Source organism: Nerophis ophidion, linkage group LG23 (genome assembly GCF_033978795.1).
Source record: "Nerophis ophidion isolate RoL-2023_Sa linkage group LG23, RoL_Noph_v1.0, whole genome shotgun sequence".
Taxonomy (NCBI): Eukaryota; Metazoa; Chordata; class Actinopteri; order Syngnathiformes; family Syngnathidae; genus Nerophis; species Nerophis ophidion.
In genome coordinates, this window is record NC_084633.1 from 25,256,834 (window position 1) to 25,275,198 (window position 18,365).

Here is an 18,365-nt window from a genome sequence, read left to right on the forward strand (position 1 = left end):
CCCTCCCGCCCTCGCTTGATCTTCAGTGGCCACTGAGCATCACTCTGGAATGCTCCTCGTTAGCGTGTTGGCTGCACTGTGGGTGTACGCTGAATACTTGCAAGGCAGCGCTGAAAGCCAAGACGTTTAAGGTCAAGCATGTGTGTGCGCTCATTTGTAGCCAGCTTGTATTGATGCACTGCAGCATTGACAATCCAAATCCTTCACTGAATAAAGACCACCCTAAACAACAGGGGGGAAAAAACTGTTGTCAGATTAATTGGAATTCTTAGAGGATCTTGATCTAGATTATATTGTTGAAGTAGATGATCATAATGTTCATCATGTTGTTGATGTAAATGGTAATATAGTTGATCTAGATGATCATAGAGTTGATAAAGATGATCATATTGATGATGTAGATGATCATTCTGTTGATGTGGATGATCATAGCATTGATGTAAATGATCATTTTGTTGATTTAGATGATTTAATAGTTGATGTTGTAGATGATCATATTGTTGATGTAGATGATCATATTGTTGATGTAGATGATCATATTGTTGATGCAGATGATCATATACTTGATGCAGATGATGATATAGTTGATGTAGATGATCATATTGTTGATGTGGATGATCTTATAGTTGATGTAGAATGACGATCATATGGTTGATGTAGATGATCATATTTTTGATGTAGATGATCATATTTGTGATGTAGATGATCATATTGTTGATGTAGATGATCATATTGTTGATGTAGATGATTATGTTGTTGATGTGGGTGATCATATTGTTGATGTAGATCAGGGGTCGGCAACCCGCGGCTCTGGAGCCGCATGCGGCTCTTTAGCGCCGCCCTAGTGGCTCTCTGGAGCTTTTTCAAAAATATATGAAAAATGGAAATGATGAGGGGGGAAAATTATATTTTTTGTTTTAATTTGGTTTCTGTAGGACAGTGGTTCTCAAATGGGGGTATGCTTACCCCTGGGGGTACTTGAAGGTATGCCGAGGGGTACGTGAGATTTTTTTTTTAAATATTCTAAAAATAGCAACAATTCAAAAATCCTTTAAAAAATATATTTATTGAATAGTACTTCAACAATATATGAAAGTAAGTTCATAAACTGTGAAAAAAATACATCAATGCAATATTCAGTGTTGACAGTTGGATTTTTTGTGGACATGTTCCATAAATATTGTTGTTAAAATTTTCTTTTTTTGTGAAGAAATGTTTAGAATTAAGTTCATGAATCCAGATGGATCTCTATTAAAATCCCCGAAGAGGGCACTCTTTGTATAGAAATCTTTATTTATAATTGAATCACTTGTTTATTTTTCAACAATTTTCAGTTATTTTTATATCTTTTTTTCCAAACAGTTCAAGAAAGACCACTACAAATGAGCAATATTTTGCACTGTTATACAATTTAATAAATCAGAAACTGATGACATAGTGCGGTATTTTACTTCTTTATTTTTTTTTTTCAACCAGAAATGCTGTGCTCTGATTAGGGGGTACTTGAATTACTACTGTCGGAGGACAAACATGACACAATCCTCCCTAATGCTGTAAAGCACACTTTTTATAGTAAATATGCTTCACTGATTCGAGTATTTGGCGATCGCCGTTTTGTCCTACTAATTTTGGCGGTCTTGAACTCACCCTTGTTTGTTTACATGTATTTCTTTCTCCGACTTTCTCAGACGTGATTTATGCCACTTCTTTTTCTGTCTGATTTTGTCCACCAAACTTATAACGATGTTCATGAATGCACAAAGGTGAGTTTTGTTGATGTTATTGACTTATGTGGAGTGTGCTAATCAGACATATTTGGTCACTGCATGACTGCAAGCTAATCGATGCTAACATGCTATTTAGGCTAGCTGTATGTACATATTGCATCACTATGCCTCATTTCTAGCTATATTTGAGCTCATTTAGTTTCCTTTAAGTCCTCATATTTCAATTTATATCTCATGACACACTATCTGTATGTAGTATGGCTTTTAATTTTTAATCTTTCCAGAAAGATTTGTTTTTGTATTTTGGGTCCAATATGGCTCTTTCAACATTTTAGGTTGCCGACCCCTGATGTAGATGATCATATTGTTGATGTAGGTGATCATGTTGTTGATGTAGGTAATCATGTTATTGATGTAGATGATCATATAGCTGATGTAGATGTTCATATGGTTGATGTAGATGATCATGTAGTTTATGTAGATGATGATATAGTTGATGTACATGATCATATAGTTGATGTAGATGTTCATATGGTTGATGTAGATGATAATATTTTTTTAATTTAGATGATCATATTTGTGATGTAGATGATGATATAGTCTATGTAGATGATCATATTTTTGATGTAAATGATCATATTTATGATGTTGATGATCATATAGTTGATGTAGATGATCATATAATCATATTTTTGTTAAAGTTAAAAAAGGCTCCAAAAAAGCACACCCCGTGGTTTACAGAAGAAACTAGAGCTCAGAAATTATTATGTAGAAAGCTGGAACGCAAATGGCGCACGACTAAACTTGAGGTGCACCATCAAGCATGGAGTGATTGTTTAATAACTTATAAACGCTGCTTACCTTAGCTAAAGCTAAATATTACTCAAATCTCATCCACCGTAATAAAAACGATCCTAAATTTTTGTTTAGTACGGTAGCATCGCTAACCCAACAAGGGACCCCTTCCAGTAGCTCCACCCACTCAGCTGATGACTTTATGCAATTCTTTAGTAAGAAAAATGAAGTCATTAGAAAGGAGATTAAAGACAATGCGTCCCAGCTACAACGGGGTTCTATTAACACTGATACGATGGTATATACGGCGGATACTGCCCTCCAAAATAGTTTCTCTCGTTTTGAGGAAATAACATTAGAGGAATTGTTACAACGTGTAAATTGAATAAAACAAACAACATGTTTACTTGACCCTCTTCCTGGGAAACTGATCAAGGAGCTCTTTGTATTATTAGGTACATCAGTGCTAAATATTATAAACTTATCACTTTCCTCGGGCACTGTTCCCCTAGCATTCAAAAAAGCGGTTATTCATCCTCTTCTTAAAAGACCTAACCTCGATCCTGACCTCATGGTAAACTACCGACCGGTGTCTCACCTTCCCTTTATTTCAAAAATCCTCGAAAAAATTGTTGCGGGGCAGTTAAATGAACACTTAGCGTCTAACAATCTATGGGAAACCTTTCAATCCAGTTTCAGGGCAAATCACTCTACGGAGACAGCCCTCGCAAAAATGACTAATGATCTACTGCTAACGATGGATTCTGATGCGTCATCTATGTTGCTGCTCCTCGATCTTAGCGCTGCTTTCGATACCGTCGATCATAATATTTTATTAGATCGTATCAAAACACAAATTGGTATGTCAGACTTAGCCCTGTCTTGGTTTAACTCTTATCTTACTGATAGGATGCAGTGTGTCTCCCATAACAATGTCACCTCGGAGTACGTTAAGGTAATGTGTGGAGTTCCCCAGGGTTCGGTCCTTGGCCCTGCACTCTTCAGCATCTACATGCTGCCGCTAGGTGACATCATAAGCAAATACGATGTTAGCTTTCACTGTTATGCTGATGACACCCAACTCTACATGCCCCTAAAGCTGACCAACACGCCGGATCGTAGTCGGCTAGAGGCGCGTCTTAATGAAATTAAACAATGGATGTCCGCTAACTTTTTGCAACTCAACGCCAAAAAAACGGAAATGCTGATTATCGGTCCTGCTATACACCGACTTCTATTTAGTAATACAACTCTAACATTTGACAACCAAACAATTAAACAAGGCGACACGGTAAAGAATCTGGGTATTATCTTTGACCCAACTCTCTCCTTTGAGTCACACATTAAAAGCGTTACTAAAACGGCCTTCTTTCATCTCCGTAATATCGCAAAAATTCGCTCCATCCTGTCCACTAAAGTACGCTGAGATCATTATCCATGCGTTTGTTACATCTCGCCTTGATTACTGTAACGTATTATTTTCGGGTCTCCCCATGTCTAGCATTAAAAGATTACAGTTGGTACAAAATGCGGCTGCTAGACTTTTGACAAGAACAAGAAAGTTTGATCACATTACGCCTGTACTGGCTCACCTGCACTGGCTTCCTGGGCACTTAAGATGTGACATTAGTGATTCCCAAAGCCCCAAAAAAGTCTGCGGGCTATAGAGCGTTTTCCGTTCGGGCTCCAGTTCTCTGGAATGCCCTCCCGGTAACAGTTTGATATGCCACCTCAGTAGAAGCATTTAAGTCTCACCTTAAAACTAATTTGTATACTCTAGCCTTTAAATAGACTCCCTTTTTAGACCAGTTGATCTGCCGTTTCTTTTCTTTTTCTCCTATGTCCCACTCTCCCTTGTGGAGGGGGTCCAGTCCGATCCGGTGGCCATGTACTGCTTGCCTGTGTATCGGCTGGGGACATCTCTGCGCTGCTGATCCGCCTCCACTTGGGATGGTTTCCTGCTGGCTCCGCTGTGAACGGGACTCTCGCTGCTGTGTTGGATCCGCTTTGAACTGGACTCTCGCGACTGTGTTGGATCCATTATGGATTGAACTTTCACAGTATCATGTTAGACCCGCTCGACATCCATTGGTTTCCTCCTCTCCAAGGTTCTCATAGTCATCATTGTCACCGACGTCCCACTGGGTGGGAGTTTTCCTTGCCCTTATGTTGACATACCGAGGATGTCGTAGTGGTTCGTGTTGTGGTTTGTGCAGCCCTTTGAGACACTAGTGATTTAGGGCTATATAAGTAAACATTGATTGATTGATTGATTTGATGTGGATGATCATATTGTTTATGTAGATGATCATATAGTTGAGATAGACAATCATGTTGTTGATGTAGATGGTCATATTGTCGATGTAGATGATCGTATTGTTGATGTAGATGATCTTATTGTTGATATAGATGACCATATTGTTGATGTGAATGATCATATTATTGATGTAGATGATCATATAGTTGAGGTAGAGAATCATATTGCTTATGTGGATGATCTTGTTGTTGATGTAGATTATAACTGTTATACACATTTACTTTAGAAAACAGAAGTGTTGGATACTTCCCTTGGTGCCGTTTTTCTATTTGATTTTATTTAATGTTCGGGTAGAATGTTATTAAAAAAAACAGTTTTCTTTGAAGTAATATAACAATTTATCAGAGCTGTTTATCTATTTTATGGAGGAATGTAGTTCATCATAGAACTGGCATCCAATATTATTAAAGTGTAGATGTCCAGTAAGGATGAATGACTGTAATTTCCTTTATCACTTGAGTGCATATCTGTTTCTTCTCAATACGTTGCAGACATTAACACTCCTAATATATTTTCCCTTCTTTCTCCTGTTTTGTATCCCCAGTTGTCGCACAAGCAACAGGAAAAGTCTGATCCTGACCACCACCTCCCCCACTCTGCCTCGCCCACACTCCCCTCTGCCGCTCCCGGGACACCTTGGTAAGTGCAGGAGGACGCTGCTTCCAATGTGCTCTTTTACAACGTTAGTAGGAAATAGTGCCAATAATGTGTTAATTTAGAACATTTGGACGGCAGGTGCAAACTGGCACAGTTACGCATAAATGGAGAGGATGACACATGTCAACATATTTCTTTCAGAAATGAAAATGTTTGACATATGGTCTGTCCAGCAAGTCCATCAAGTCCATATTTAACTTAAGAAAGGGGTGTCCAAACCTTTTCCCCTTAAGATCGCATACTGAAAAATCAGAAGATGTGGTGGCCATTTTATCATATTTAAATTGTGAAATTCAATAAAATTATATATATTTTTAAAGAGAAAAAAAACAGCCTTCATGCTAGCTTTGTGTTTTTAGTAGGTGTGCAGGATACATATTGAAATAATAATTATTGTGCCAATATGAGGAATTAATAATATATTATTAATTATTATTATTATTATTACTATTTTATTTGCCATACTTTTCCGGACTGTAAGGCAGGATATAAGCTGCACCCACTAATTGTTTTAAAAAATATATTATTTTCCATTTATTAGGTGCACCGTACTATGAGCCACAGATATACACGTTGCGAAATTAGTTATTTACACAAAAATATTTTGTAAATGTTTATTTACACACCTTAATTGTTTTTGAAGGGTGTCTGTAAAACAGCAGTAAAACGGCTGATCAAACAAAACAGAAGTCATCGGCAGGGAGCCACTAGCTGCGCAAACTAGCTCTTCAATCAGCTAAGCTGGATAAATATCAAAATAATAATTTTTGTGCCAATATGAGGAGTTATTACTATTTTATTTACCATGCCCTTCTGGACTATATTTGGGGATATAAGCCGCACCCACTGTTTCTTTTTTAAAAACTATTATTTTCCATTTATTAGTTGCAGAGTACTATGAGCCACAGATATATACATTGTGAAATGAGTTATTTACCCAGAACTATTTTGTGATTGTTTATTTACACGCCTTAATTGTTTTCAAAGGGTGTCTGTAAAACGGCAGTTAAACGGCTGATCAAACAAAACAGAAGTCATCCGCATGGACCCACTAGCTGCGCAAACTAGCTGTTCAATCTGCTAAGCAGGATAAATATCAAAATAATAATTATTGTGCCAATATGAGAAGTTATTACTATTTTATTTATATTTGGGGGATATAAGCCGCACCCACTATTTAAAAAAAACAACTATTATTTTCCATTTATTAGTTGCATCCTACTATGAGCCACAGATATATACATTGTGAAATGTGTTATTTACACAGAACTATTTTGTAAATGTTTATTTACACACTTTAATTGTTTTCAAAGGGTGTCTGTAAAACGGCAGTAAAACGGCTGATCAAACAAACCAGAAGTCATTGTCACGGACCAACTAGCTGCGCAAACTAGCTCTCCAATCAGTTAAACTGACTCAATAATACCATGGTGACATTTTGGTGAATTAACTGAGGAATTTTTTGAACTGAAACAATACAAAAATAATGTCTTTGTAAGTTAATAATACTAACACAGAATGTGTTAGCCTATTAACTAATGCTAACCATAGCATGTACAAATATGCATGAAACCACAGACATCACATATTGGGACGGTCAAGTAAGTAAACAGTTTGAGTGATATTGTAAAACTTCCAAACGTTGCTTGGAGTGATGAATGAAGAATCTGTGTGAGTAGATTCGCTATGGATGGCTAGAAGACGCAACGGCACTTTTACTTCCGTTTGACAGCACTAAATGGAAGGACACTGCAGCACCTGCAGTGAGCGAACTCGTCCGAAAGATAGCGCCATAACACAAAGCAATCAATCAATGTTTATTCATATAGCCCTAAATAACAAGTGTCTCAAAGGGCTGCACAATCCACAACGACATCCTCTGTGCAGATCCCACATAAGGACAAGGAAAAACTCACTACCCGGTGGATGTCAATGAGAATGACTATAAGAAACCTTGGAGAGGACCGCAGATGTGGGTGACCCCCCCTCTAGGAGAGACCGGATGCAATGGACGTCGAGTGGGTCCAGCATAATATTTTGAAAGTCCAGTCCATTGTGGATCTAACATAATAGTGAGTGTCCAGTCCATAGTGACGTCCCCAACCGATGCACAGGCGAGCGGTCCACCCCTGGTCCCGACTCTGGACAGCCAGCACTTCATCCATGGCCACTGGACCTGTGACCCGGGGGAGCAGAGGAGAACAGAAAAGAAACGGTAGATCAACTGGTCTAAAAAGGGGGTCTATTTAAAGGCCAGAGTATACAAATGAGTTTTAAGATGGGACATTAATTCTTCTACTGAGGTAGCATCTCTAACTCCATAGTACTGGAGCCCGAATAGAAAACGCTCTGTAGCCTGCAGACTTTTTGTGGGCTTTGGGAATCACTAATAAGCCAAACAGTAACATATTTTTGGGGTGTTTGCTAATGTTTTATTTTAACTAGTTACAATATCGCCGTCAGCAAAAAAAAAAGCCAATAAATTAGCCGCACCGTTTTATAAAGCCGCAGGGTACCAAGTGTAGGAATAAAGCAGCAGCTTGTAGCCCGGAATTTACGGTATGTATATTTTATTGATTTCCATCCATCTATTTTCTTTATTTTATTTATGTTGCGATCTGCTACTCGGATCTTCACAGGTTGTTGTTTTGTTCTCTTGTTTTGTATATTCTCCCCGTATGACTCCTTATTTCCTGTTTGCTTTGTCTCCATGGTTCCTGATTTGTTCCACCTGCTACTCTCGGGTACCGCACACCTGTTACTTGTAGTCACCTTCCTTATATAAGCCTGCCTCTTTTCGTTGTTCAGTCTGGGACTCTAATTTGCGACAGGTGACGACTGCTTCATATGTTTATTCACGCTATCTTACACGCTACGCATTTGTGTTATTCTTAGCTCTCATACTAAATGTTTTTGTTTTTGCTTTTTTGTGCCTTTGTGCCAAGTGGTTAATATTTCTGTTTGTTTTCCTAGCTCACACGCTAGCTTCCTTTGTTTGCCTTTTGCTTAGCTCCAGTGTTTTTGTTTAAAGCTCCTTTTGTTAAATAAACTTCATTGTATCTTACCTCTTGCTGTGTTCGAGCCGATGCTGTGCCGACCAGTCGTTTCAATTTATGCATTATTAATTACTATTCTTAATATATATGATAATATATAGATGACCCCTCCTGTGCTGTAGGTGTGTGAGGATGAGCAAATGAAGTGCTCCTTTTCAACTTGACTGTAAACAAACATGGAGATCGTTTGCTTCCTTTTGGCGCACTATTGGCAAACTTTTTCCAGAAGCAGTTAAAGAAAACACACTTCAACATCAAATGTTATCAGCATTCCTACGACGGTGTGCACAAACTCCACCTAAATCGACATTTAAACTCACCTTTTTTCTTTTGGGTCTTATTATCTCGTGTTGTCGTCCCTGCAGGCAGCAGTCCATTGGACAGCCCCAGGAACTTCTCCCCCAGCAACCCGGCTCACTTCTCCTTCGCCTCCTCCAGAAGGTCACTGCTCTTTTCTTTTTTTTTGTTTTTTCTCCGCTACGTGCTTCAAACGCTTGTTGTGCCGTCTGTTTTGTGCCACATGAGGCGGGGGGGGGGGGGGGGGGGCGTCAGATGTATGAATTGGTCGGGGAGGTGTTGCGCACGCTGGGAAGCAGGCAGCATCTCGCAGCTTCTGGCGGCCTAACGGGGTGACTCATGTGCGAATGGGTCGGGCCATTATGTTCACAGCCACTCTGTGTTTATTGAACGTGCTGGTGAGGGTGGACAGGTGGTGGTGTTTTTGCATTGTGCCTACACACACTGTAAGCAGCCACTGTGATATTATTATTTTTTAATTTGTGACACAAAATATTACAAAACCCAAAACCTGTGAATTTGGCACGTTGTATAATTTGAAAAAAACAGAATACAATTGTGACATGTCTCCAGCCGTCATCGTGTGGGTTGCAGGGACCATCGATACAAGACGCATTGTAACAGGTTTGACCCTCATTTATTATTTCAATAAACATGCTTTGGTCCCAGTCGGTCATGCCAATTTCTAGCGCGACCTCTTTTCCTGCTCGTCTCGACGCGCCACGGTGGCCGGTGACTGCGTCTTCCTCTCGGGCTCATCCGTCTTCTGGTCGCTCTCGTCGTCTTTCGTTGTTGCGGTTTCTCCTCCGTATTCTGCCACGATCGCTCCTCCTTCTCCCCTTTTAAACTGCAGGAGAAGATGCAGGGATTGAGAGCAGGTGTGTGGTTTACGCACCTGACTGTGATTGCTGCAGCGTCGCTCCAAGCGCGCCCCGCCTCTCCGCTCACCCACACACTCCGCCCCCTGACCGCCATCTTGAGTAGGACCGCCGTTTGTCCTACCCGGCTGTCTGCTCATCGGTTCCGTCTCTCCACAACAATGATTTGCAAATCATTTTCAACTCATTTTCAATTTAATAGAGCGCAAAGACAATATATTTATTGTTCGAACTGAGAAAAAAAACGTTTTTATTTGCAAATAATCATTACCTTAGAATTTAATGGCACTTGATGTACAGCTTAAGTTGTTCAACAGTTTGGGGTCTCTGTTGTGGTATTTTAGTTAAGTTAAAGTTAAAGTACCAATGATTGTCACACACACACTAGGTGTGGTGAAATTTGTCCTCTGCATTTGACCCATCACCCTTGATCATCCCCTGGGAGGTGAGAGAAGCAGTGAGCAGCAGCGGTGGCCGCGCTCGGGAATTATTTTTGGTGATTTAACCCCCAATTCAGACCATTGATGCTGAGTGCCAAGCAGGGAGGTAATGGGTCCCATTTTTATAGTCTTTGGTATGAATCGGCCGGGGTTTAAACTCGCAACCTACCGATCTCAAGGCGGACACTCTAACCACAAGACTTCATATTGCACCACACATTTTCAATGGAAGACAGGTCTGGACTACAGGCAGACCAGTCTAGTACATGCACTCTCTTATTATGAAGCCACGCTGTTGCAACACGTGCCTTGGCGTTGTCTTGCTGATATAAGCAGGGGCGTCCATGATAGCGTTGCTTGGATGGCAACATCTGTTGCTCCAAAAGCTGTATGTACCTTTCAGCATTAATGGTGCCTTCAGAGATGTGTAAGTTACCCATGCCTTGGGCTGTAATACACCCCCATACCATCACAGATGCTTTCCTTTCAACTTTGCGCCTACAACAATCCAGATGGTTCTTTTCCTCTTTGTTCCGTAGGACACAACGTCCACAGTTTCCAAAAACAATTTGAAATGTGAACTCGCCAGACCACAGAACACTTTTACACTTTGCATCAGTCCATCTTAGATGAGCTCTGGCCCAGCAAAGCTGGCGGCCTTTCTGGGTGTTGTTGATAAATGGCTTTCGCTTTGCATAGTAGAGTTTTAACTTGCACTTACAGATGTAGCGGCCAACTGTAGTTACTGACAGTGGTTTTCTGAAGTGTTCCTGAGCCCATGTAGATATATCCTTTACACACCGATGTCGCTTTTTGATGCAGTATCGCTTGAGGGATTGAAGGTTACGGGCATTCAATGTTACATGCAGTTATTTGTCTAGATTCTCTGAAACTTTTGATGATATTAAAGACCTTAGATGGTGAAAACCCAAAATTCCTTGCAATAGCCGTTTAAGAAATGTTGTTCTTAAACTGTTAAACAATTTGCTCACACAGTTGTCGACAAAGTTTGTGACCCTCGCCCCATCCTTGTTTGTGAATAACTGAGCATTTTTTGGAAGCTGCTTTAATACCCAACCATGGCACACACCTGTTAACAACTAGCTCAAAAATTAAGTTTTTCAGTTCAAACATTAAGTATCTTGTCTTTGCAGTCCATTCAATTGAATATAAGTTGAAAAGGATTTGCAAATCATTGTATTCTGTTTTTATTTACCATTTACACAACGTGCCAACTTCACTGGTTTTAGGGTTTGTATTTACACCTCAATTTTTCGAGCTAAACTGGTTCTGTGGCGGAGCTCATCACTCAAAACTCCACTGAAATGAATTGAAATCAAGGTAATTTTAACATGTAATATGATAAGATAGAAAAAGGAACATTTAGATGAGAAATATTGTATGAAAGCAAAACAATCAGTAGTTTTATGAAGCATTGCGCTAATAATATACAGCATTTAACTTGGAGAGTGGACTCCTACGGTATCTCCTTCCATCAGCAGCTTCTCCATATTTTCATAGATAAATGTCCGGCATCCAGATGTTAGTCTAAAGAAGGAGAAGAGTGGAAAAACTAGTTGACTTTATAAGTTTCGTTGTACCCATTAAACCATATCCGATTTACAATCGGCAAACTATGTGAAAATAAACATCACAAAATGCCACAAATTCAGTCGGCCATTTTGAGTATTCCACTCTGAATATCTTCGACCATTGCCGTGGATTCTACGTCACTGTAGTAGCACGTCTGTACTCTGGCCATATTATTAGGTCAGTCGTACTTGAAAATGTGAAAGAGATGTGTTTATCATTCACAGTCCTTATGTAGGATATGAACACATATGCTTGGCTTTGTTTATGCATTCTAAATCGTTAATGAATAGCTAACAATTGAGTCGATAGACGTAGGGTCCTCTCATTATACTCTAAAAACATCAATAAACAGCCAACAACATTTACATGTTCTGACCTGAAAGTTAACCAAATATGAGTTATATTGGTATTATAAGCGCTAACGCAGACGGACTACTTTAGCAACGCATTGATAGCTCACGCCGCTATTGTTGACACACTCGGCTGCTTCTGCTTTTTCCATTTTTATACATTTACGAAAAAGCTCCAGGGAGCCATGAGGGCGGCGCTAAGCGGCTCCAGAGTCCCGGGGTTGCCAAACTCTGCGTTAATGCTTAAATTGGTCTAAAATAATGCTGGCAATGATAGTGATTATTGCCTAACATTTTTTTAATAATATATCATCTAGCAAAATGTGTTTTTGGCTTGGCCTCGCACATAGAATTAGTTTTTCTTTTTGAGTTAATCCCGTGAAAAACGGGCACAAATTTAAGTGTTGTGTTTTCGTTGAATATATAAGCAAACACATATGTTTAAATACATACAGACAATAAGATACAAATGCAATAAGTCTGTATACATATAGAATGAATATAACTGATTGTAAATATAAAAAATTTTTAGGCAATGGTAATATTTCATCATTCATTTTAACATGAATGTTACCGTTGCCTGAAAAGGAGTAGAACAGGGGTAGGGAACCTATGGCTCTAGAGCCAGATGTGGCTTTTTTGATGACTGCATCTGGCTCTCAGATAAATCTAAGCTGACATTGCTTAACGCGATAATTATGAATAATTTCGCTGGTAATCACAGTGCTAAACATAACGTGCAAAATATAAAACATTCTCATGCATTTATATCCATCCATCCGTTTTCTACCGCACCTGTTCAAGAAGTCGCATTAATGGTAAGAAGTATTTTATGTCACGATGGGGAGGGGGGTTTGCAGCTTGCTGCGGGGTCGTTCTCCCAGGAAGGCAGACGGACTACTCGGGACATGGCATTTAGGTAAAAACCTGATATAATTTTAACTAAAAAAATATACAAACAAAAATCGCTCACAGCGGAGGCACAACTTGGGCTAAAGAACAAAGCTAACGCATAAACAGACTAAGAACAAACAAAACTTACTTGGCATGGCATGAAGCACGAAACTATGGCAAGGCATGAAACAAGTCATCACAGGGCGACTGACTGGCAAAGACGAGCTTAAATACTGCCTCTGATTAGTGCTCGGGAAGAAGGTGAGCGGGCATTTTGTCCACCAGAGACAGGTGGACAAAATGAGTAACCAAGGAAACTAGACAAGGGAGTGGAAAAAAACAGGAACTTAAAGAGTCCAAAGGACAAACAGCACATGGCCAAACAAAAACATGATCAACAGACATGACATTTTATTTATTATTGGTTAGCTTCAGAATAACAATGTTATTAAAAAGATTAAGAGACTTATTATACTCTAAAAATGTTGGTCTTACTTAAAAATGCAGGCATTTACTTGTATTCAGTGTTAAAAAAATATGATATGGCTCTCACGGACATACATTTTGAAATATTCGGCTTTCATGGCTCTCTCAGCCAAAAAGGTTCCCGACCCCTGGAGTAGAAGGACGCAAATCTTATTTAATCCCACCCTTTCTTTGGGCGGTATAGCTCGGTTGGTAGAGCGGCCGTGCCATCAACTTGAGGGTTGCAGGTTCGATCCCCGCTTCTGCCATCCTCGTCACTGCCGTTGTGTCCTTGGGCAAGACACTTTACCCACCTGCTCCCAGTGCCACCCACACTGGTTTAAATGTAAAAATTAGATATTGGGTTTCACTATGTAAAGCGCTTTGAGTCACTAGAGAAAAAGCGCTATATAAATATAATTCACTTCACTTCACTCCGTGGCTCACTTCCTGTGTTCAACATGGGATGTTTTCATGGTCATTCGGTTGAAAAAAATTCACTGATATTTTTCATTTTTATTTTAATATTCACTCTGATGTTAATTCTCCAGCCTGGTCTTCCAATTTTGATGCCAAGCAGAGAGCGATGAATGGATGGATGGATGGATGGATGGATGGATGGATGGATGGATGGATGGATGGATGGATGGATGGATGGATGGATGGATGGATGGATGGATGGATGGATGGATAGATAGATAGATAGATAGATAGATAGATAGATAGATAGATAGATAGATAGATAGATAGATAGATAGATAGATAGATAGATAGATAGATAGATAGTACTTTATTGATTCCTTCAGGAGAGTTCCTTCAGGAAAATTAAAAAATGGGCATGAAATAACTAAAAGTGCTGATTTATTCCAATGCAGACCTGGACTAAGGGATAACTGAGGCTCGCACCGGGGTCATGAAACACAGTAGGGGGGGTTGATGGTTTGTCAAAGTGAGGCATAGCTCTGTGTGAGAGCAGCAGCTGACTCAGTAGGACAACAAACATGCAGCCTTTGATCCAGTTCTTGTAATTACACAAATATATTCATGCTAGAGACGTGATAATGCTTATATTATCCTGCTAGTGCGCTTATGTCTGCCTCAAAGACTGAATTGTTTTTCCCACCGTTTATGCACACCCTACTCTCTGTATGATTCGCTTCTGGACAAAATACTTTCACCAAAACTTGTTAAATAATCCGACATGGGGCCGAATAAATTAAAAACGGTATGGAATCAGAGGGTTGGTCTTCAACTGAGTTAGAAGCTACTTAACCAACAGGAAGCAATGCGTGAAGATAGGCGAACACACTTCAACAGAGCTGACAATATCTTGTGGCGTACCTCAGGGATCAATACTTGTTCAATCTCTATATAAACGACATTTGTAAAGTTACAAAGGACTTAAAGTTAGTATTATTTGCAAATGTTACAACTGTGTTGTGTTCAGGGAGAACAGAAGCTAATACAAAAAATAACAGAAGAAATGAAAAAATTAAAAAGATGGTTCGACAAAAACGGACTATCTTTGAATCTCAGTCAAACTAAAATAATGCTATTTGGTAACAGTAGAAGGGAAAGTCAAACACAAATACAGACAGATGAAGTAAATATTGAAAGGGTAAAAGAAAACACATTTTGTGGTGTAATAATTGATGATGAAATGAATTGGAAATCTCATGTAAAAATATACAACGTAAAGTAGCAAGAAACAAATCAGTAATGAATACAGCAAATATTAAAGGCCTACTGAAATGCCAATGCGGCCGGTTTAGTTTACTAAATTGCAATTTAAAATTTCCCGCGGAGTTTATTGTTGAAAACGTCGCGGAATGATGACGCATATGCGTGACGTCACGGACTGTAAGGAAATATTAGCGCTGCACGACTCGCGGCTAAAAGTTGTCTGCTTTAACCGCATAACTATACAGTATTTTGGACATCTGAATTGCTGAATCTTTTGCAATTTGTTCAATTAATAATGGAGAAGTCAAAATAGAAAGATGGAGTTGGGAAGCTTTAGCCTTAAGCCACACAAACACACCGTGGTTCCTTGTTTAAAATTCCCGGAGGTGAAACTTTACTATGGATCAGAGCGGTCAAGCGAACATGGATCCCGACCAAATGTCAACCAGCAGTTTTCGGTGAGAAAATTGTGGTAAAAAGTCGCCTCTTACCGGAGATCAGCTGAGCTTGCGCCGTCCATGCAGCTGCCGTCGACTTCCCTCAGACACTAGCCTTAAGACACCCGTGGACACACCCCTCCGACTATCAGGTACTATTAAACTCACTAAAACACTAGCAACACAATAGAAAGTTTAGGGATTTCCCGGAATTATCCTAGTAAATATGTCTAAAAACATCTAAATCCGTCCCAATGCAATCCCCCTTTTTTTTTAACTTGATTTTTTATTTTTATTTTTTCCAGTCTTTCGCTATCAATATCCTCAAACACGAATCTTTCATCCTCGCTCAAATTAATGGTAAATTTGTTGTTTTTTCGGCCCGAATAGCTCTTACTGCTGGTGGCTCCCATTAAAAACAATGTGAATATGTGTGGAGCCCTGCAACTCGTGACGTCACGCGCACATACGGAAGGCAGGGCTTTTCTATTAGCGACCAAAAGTTGCCAACTTTATCGTCATGTTCTCTACTAAATCCTTTCAGCAAAACTATGGCAATATCGCTCAATGATCAAGTATGACACATAGAATGGACCTGCTATTCCCGTATAAATAAGAAAATCTCATTTCAGTAGGCCTTTAAAATTCAAAGATTTGGTGCATTTGCAAACAGCTAAAATGATGTCAACAATAACCTGCTAGCCAAGAATGTACAATTCTCAACAAAAGAGGAGAAATATAACCTTGGGGCAGGGGTCTCAGACACGTGGCCTGCGAGACGTTATTTTTTGCCCCCCACCTTAATATGAAAGCTTAATGTTTTGTTTAGCGTTGTGTTATTTGGGTCCAAAATGGCTCTTTCAACGTTCTGGGTTGCCTACCTCTGCGTTAGTGGAAAAGCAGCAAAAGAGTGAAAGCGACAGAAATGTTGTTGTGGAGACGAGGGCTTTTTTACGTGCCTGGCTGCAATCACACTGCAACACCTGTCTGTCAGTAATAACAGTCCCTGATAACCTGGACCGATTCAAACCGTTATTTATTTTCTTTTTATGTTTAATTTGCATATGACACCGCATAACACTCCGGGAGCCGTCATTTATTTGCGCTCGCTTTCCCGGTACTTTCCCGGCTATTATCCGCCGACCGCCGTGTTGCTGTAGGGAGGAAAAGCGGAACGACACACATTGCGGAAATAACATTATTCTCCGTGCGTCGGTTAAATACAAATATATTCCACAACCCAAAACATGTCTTTTTCAAAGCCTGCAGTGAAGAGAACGGTTTAGTAATGAGCACATAAAATTCCAGGAAAAGTGGAAGATGCAATATTTCTTTGTTGAGCACAGGGGCACCCCAACGTGTCTTATTTGCAAGGAGAAAGTTGCGGTGCACAAGGAATACAATTTGAGACGTCATTTTACAACTAGACATGCTGAGGAGTGTGCAAAAATTTTTTTAAGAAATTTTTTTTTGCGGCCCAGCCTCACCCAGACTCTGCATCCAGTGGCCCCCAGGTGAAGTGAGTTTGAGACCCCTGCATTAGAGGAAAATCCAACTTAAAACATTTGTATGCACGTACAACACTTAAGACCTTTAGTATGTGGAATTAAATGATGTCATGTATTAACCAAATAAATTAAATCAGTATAATTCACTTTAAAAGACTGTTCAAACTACAAGCGTTCACAAAGTACACTGAACAAAAATTATGATAAACTTCTCAAAACTTTTTTTTTTTTTTTGAGAAAAAGATTATTTACTTATTCAATATTTGTTTACTTACTATGGTATAGTCATTATCTATTATTTATTTATTCACTGTTCTGTTACAGAGAACAAGTAAATGGGATAACATTGCAATGGTATGAAAAGAGGTAGGATTAAAAGGGGAACATTATCACAATTTCAGAAGGGTTGAAACCAATAAAAATCAGTTCCCAGTGGCTTATTTTATTTTTTGAAGTTTTTTTCAAAATTTTACCCATCATGGAATATCTCGAAAAAAGGCTTTAAAGTGCCTGATTTTCGCTATCTTTAAATCCATCATCCATTTTCTTGTGACGTCATTTAGCGATGCCAACATGGCGGATAGAACAGCAAGATATAGCGACATTAGCTCGGATTCAGACTCGGATTTCAGCCGCTTAAGTGATTCAACAGATTACGCATGTATTGAAACGGATGGTTGGAGTATGGAAGCATATAGCGAAAACGAAATTGAAGAAGAAACTGAAGCTATTGAGCGAATAGCTATTGAAGCTATTCGGCGATCGCCCTCTAACCAATGATTGAGTGTCGCATACATCTCTGTGCCATGTCTGTCGTAGCATCGCTGGTAAAATGTGCAGGAGCAACTTAAATCAGTCGATTGGTAAGTGTTTGTTTGGCATTAAATGTGGCTGTAGGGAAAGGCTGGATGCAAATATAGCTACAAATGTTCATACAGCTAGCCTAAATAGCATGTTAGCATCAATTAGCTGGCAGTCATGCCGCGACCAAATATGTCTGATTAGCACACAAGTCCATAACATTAACAAAACTCACCTTTGTGATTTTGTTGACTTTATCGTTGGAAATGCATCTGCTTTGAGTGTCGCAGTATATCCATACATCTCTTTGCCATGTCTGTTGTAGCATCGCTGGTAAAATGTGCAGACCAAACAATTAGCATGCCGTGCTAATCGATGCACACTCCATAGAAATCAACTTGAATCCATCCCTAATCGTGTTGTTACACCCTCTGACAACACACCGACGAGGCATGATGTCTCAAAGG

The 18,365-nt window shown here is 39.5% G+C and overlaps 1 protein-coding gene across 2 annotated transcripts in view; it reads left to right on the forward strand.

The window, feature by feature from the left end:
• LOC133541765 (microtubule-associated serine/threonine-protein kinase 1-like) overlaps positions 1-18,365 on the forward strand; it is a 142,673-nt gene that overhangs the window by 59,536 nt on the left and 64,772 nt on the right. For both annotated transcript variants that reach the window (XM_061885337.1, XM_061885338.1), the window contains exons 3-4: positions 5,384-5,478; positions 8,918-8,993. In XM_061885337.1, coding sequence (XP_061741321.1) covers positions 5,384-5,478; positions 8,918-8,993 — 171 coding nt within the window. The remainder of the gene's footprint in view (positions 1-5,383; positions 5,479-8,917; positions 8,994-18,365) is intronic.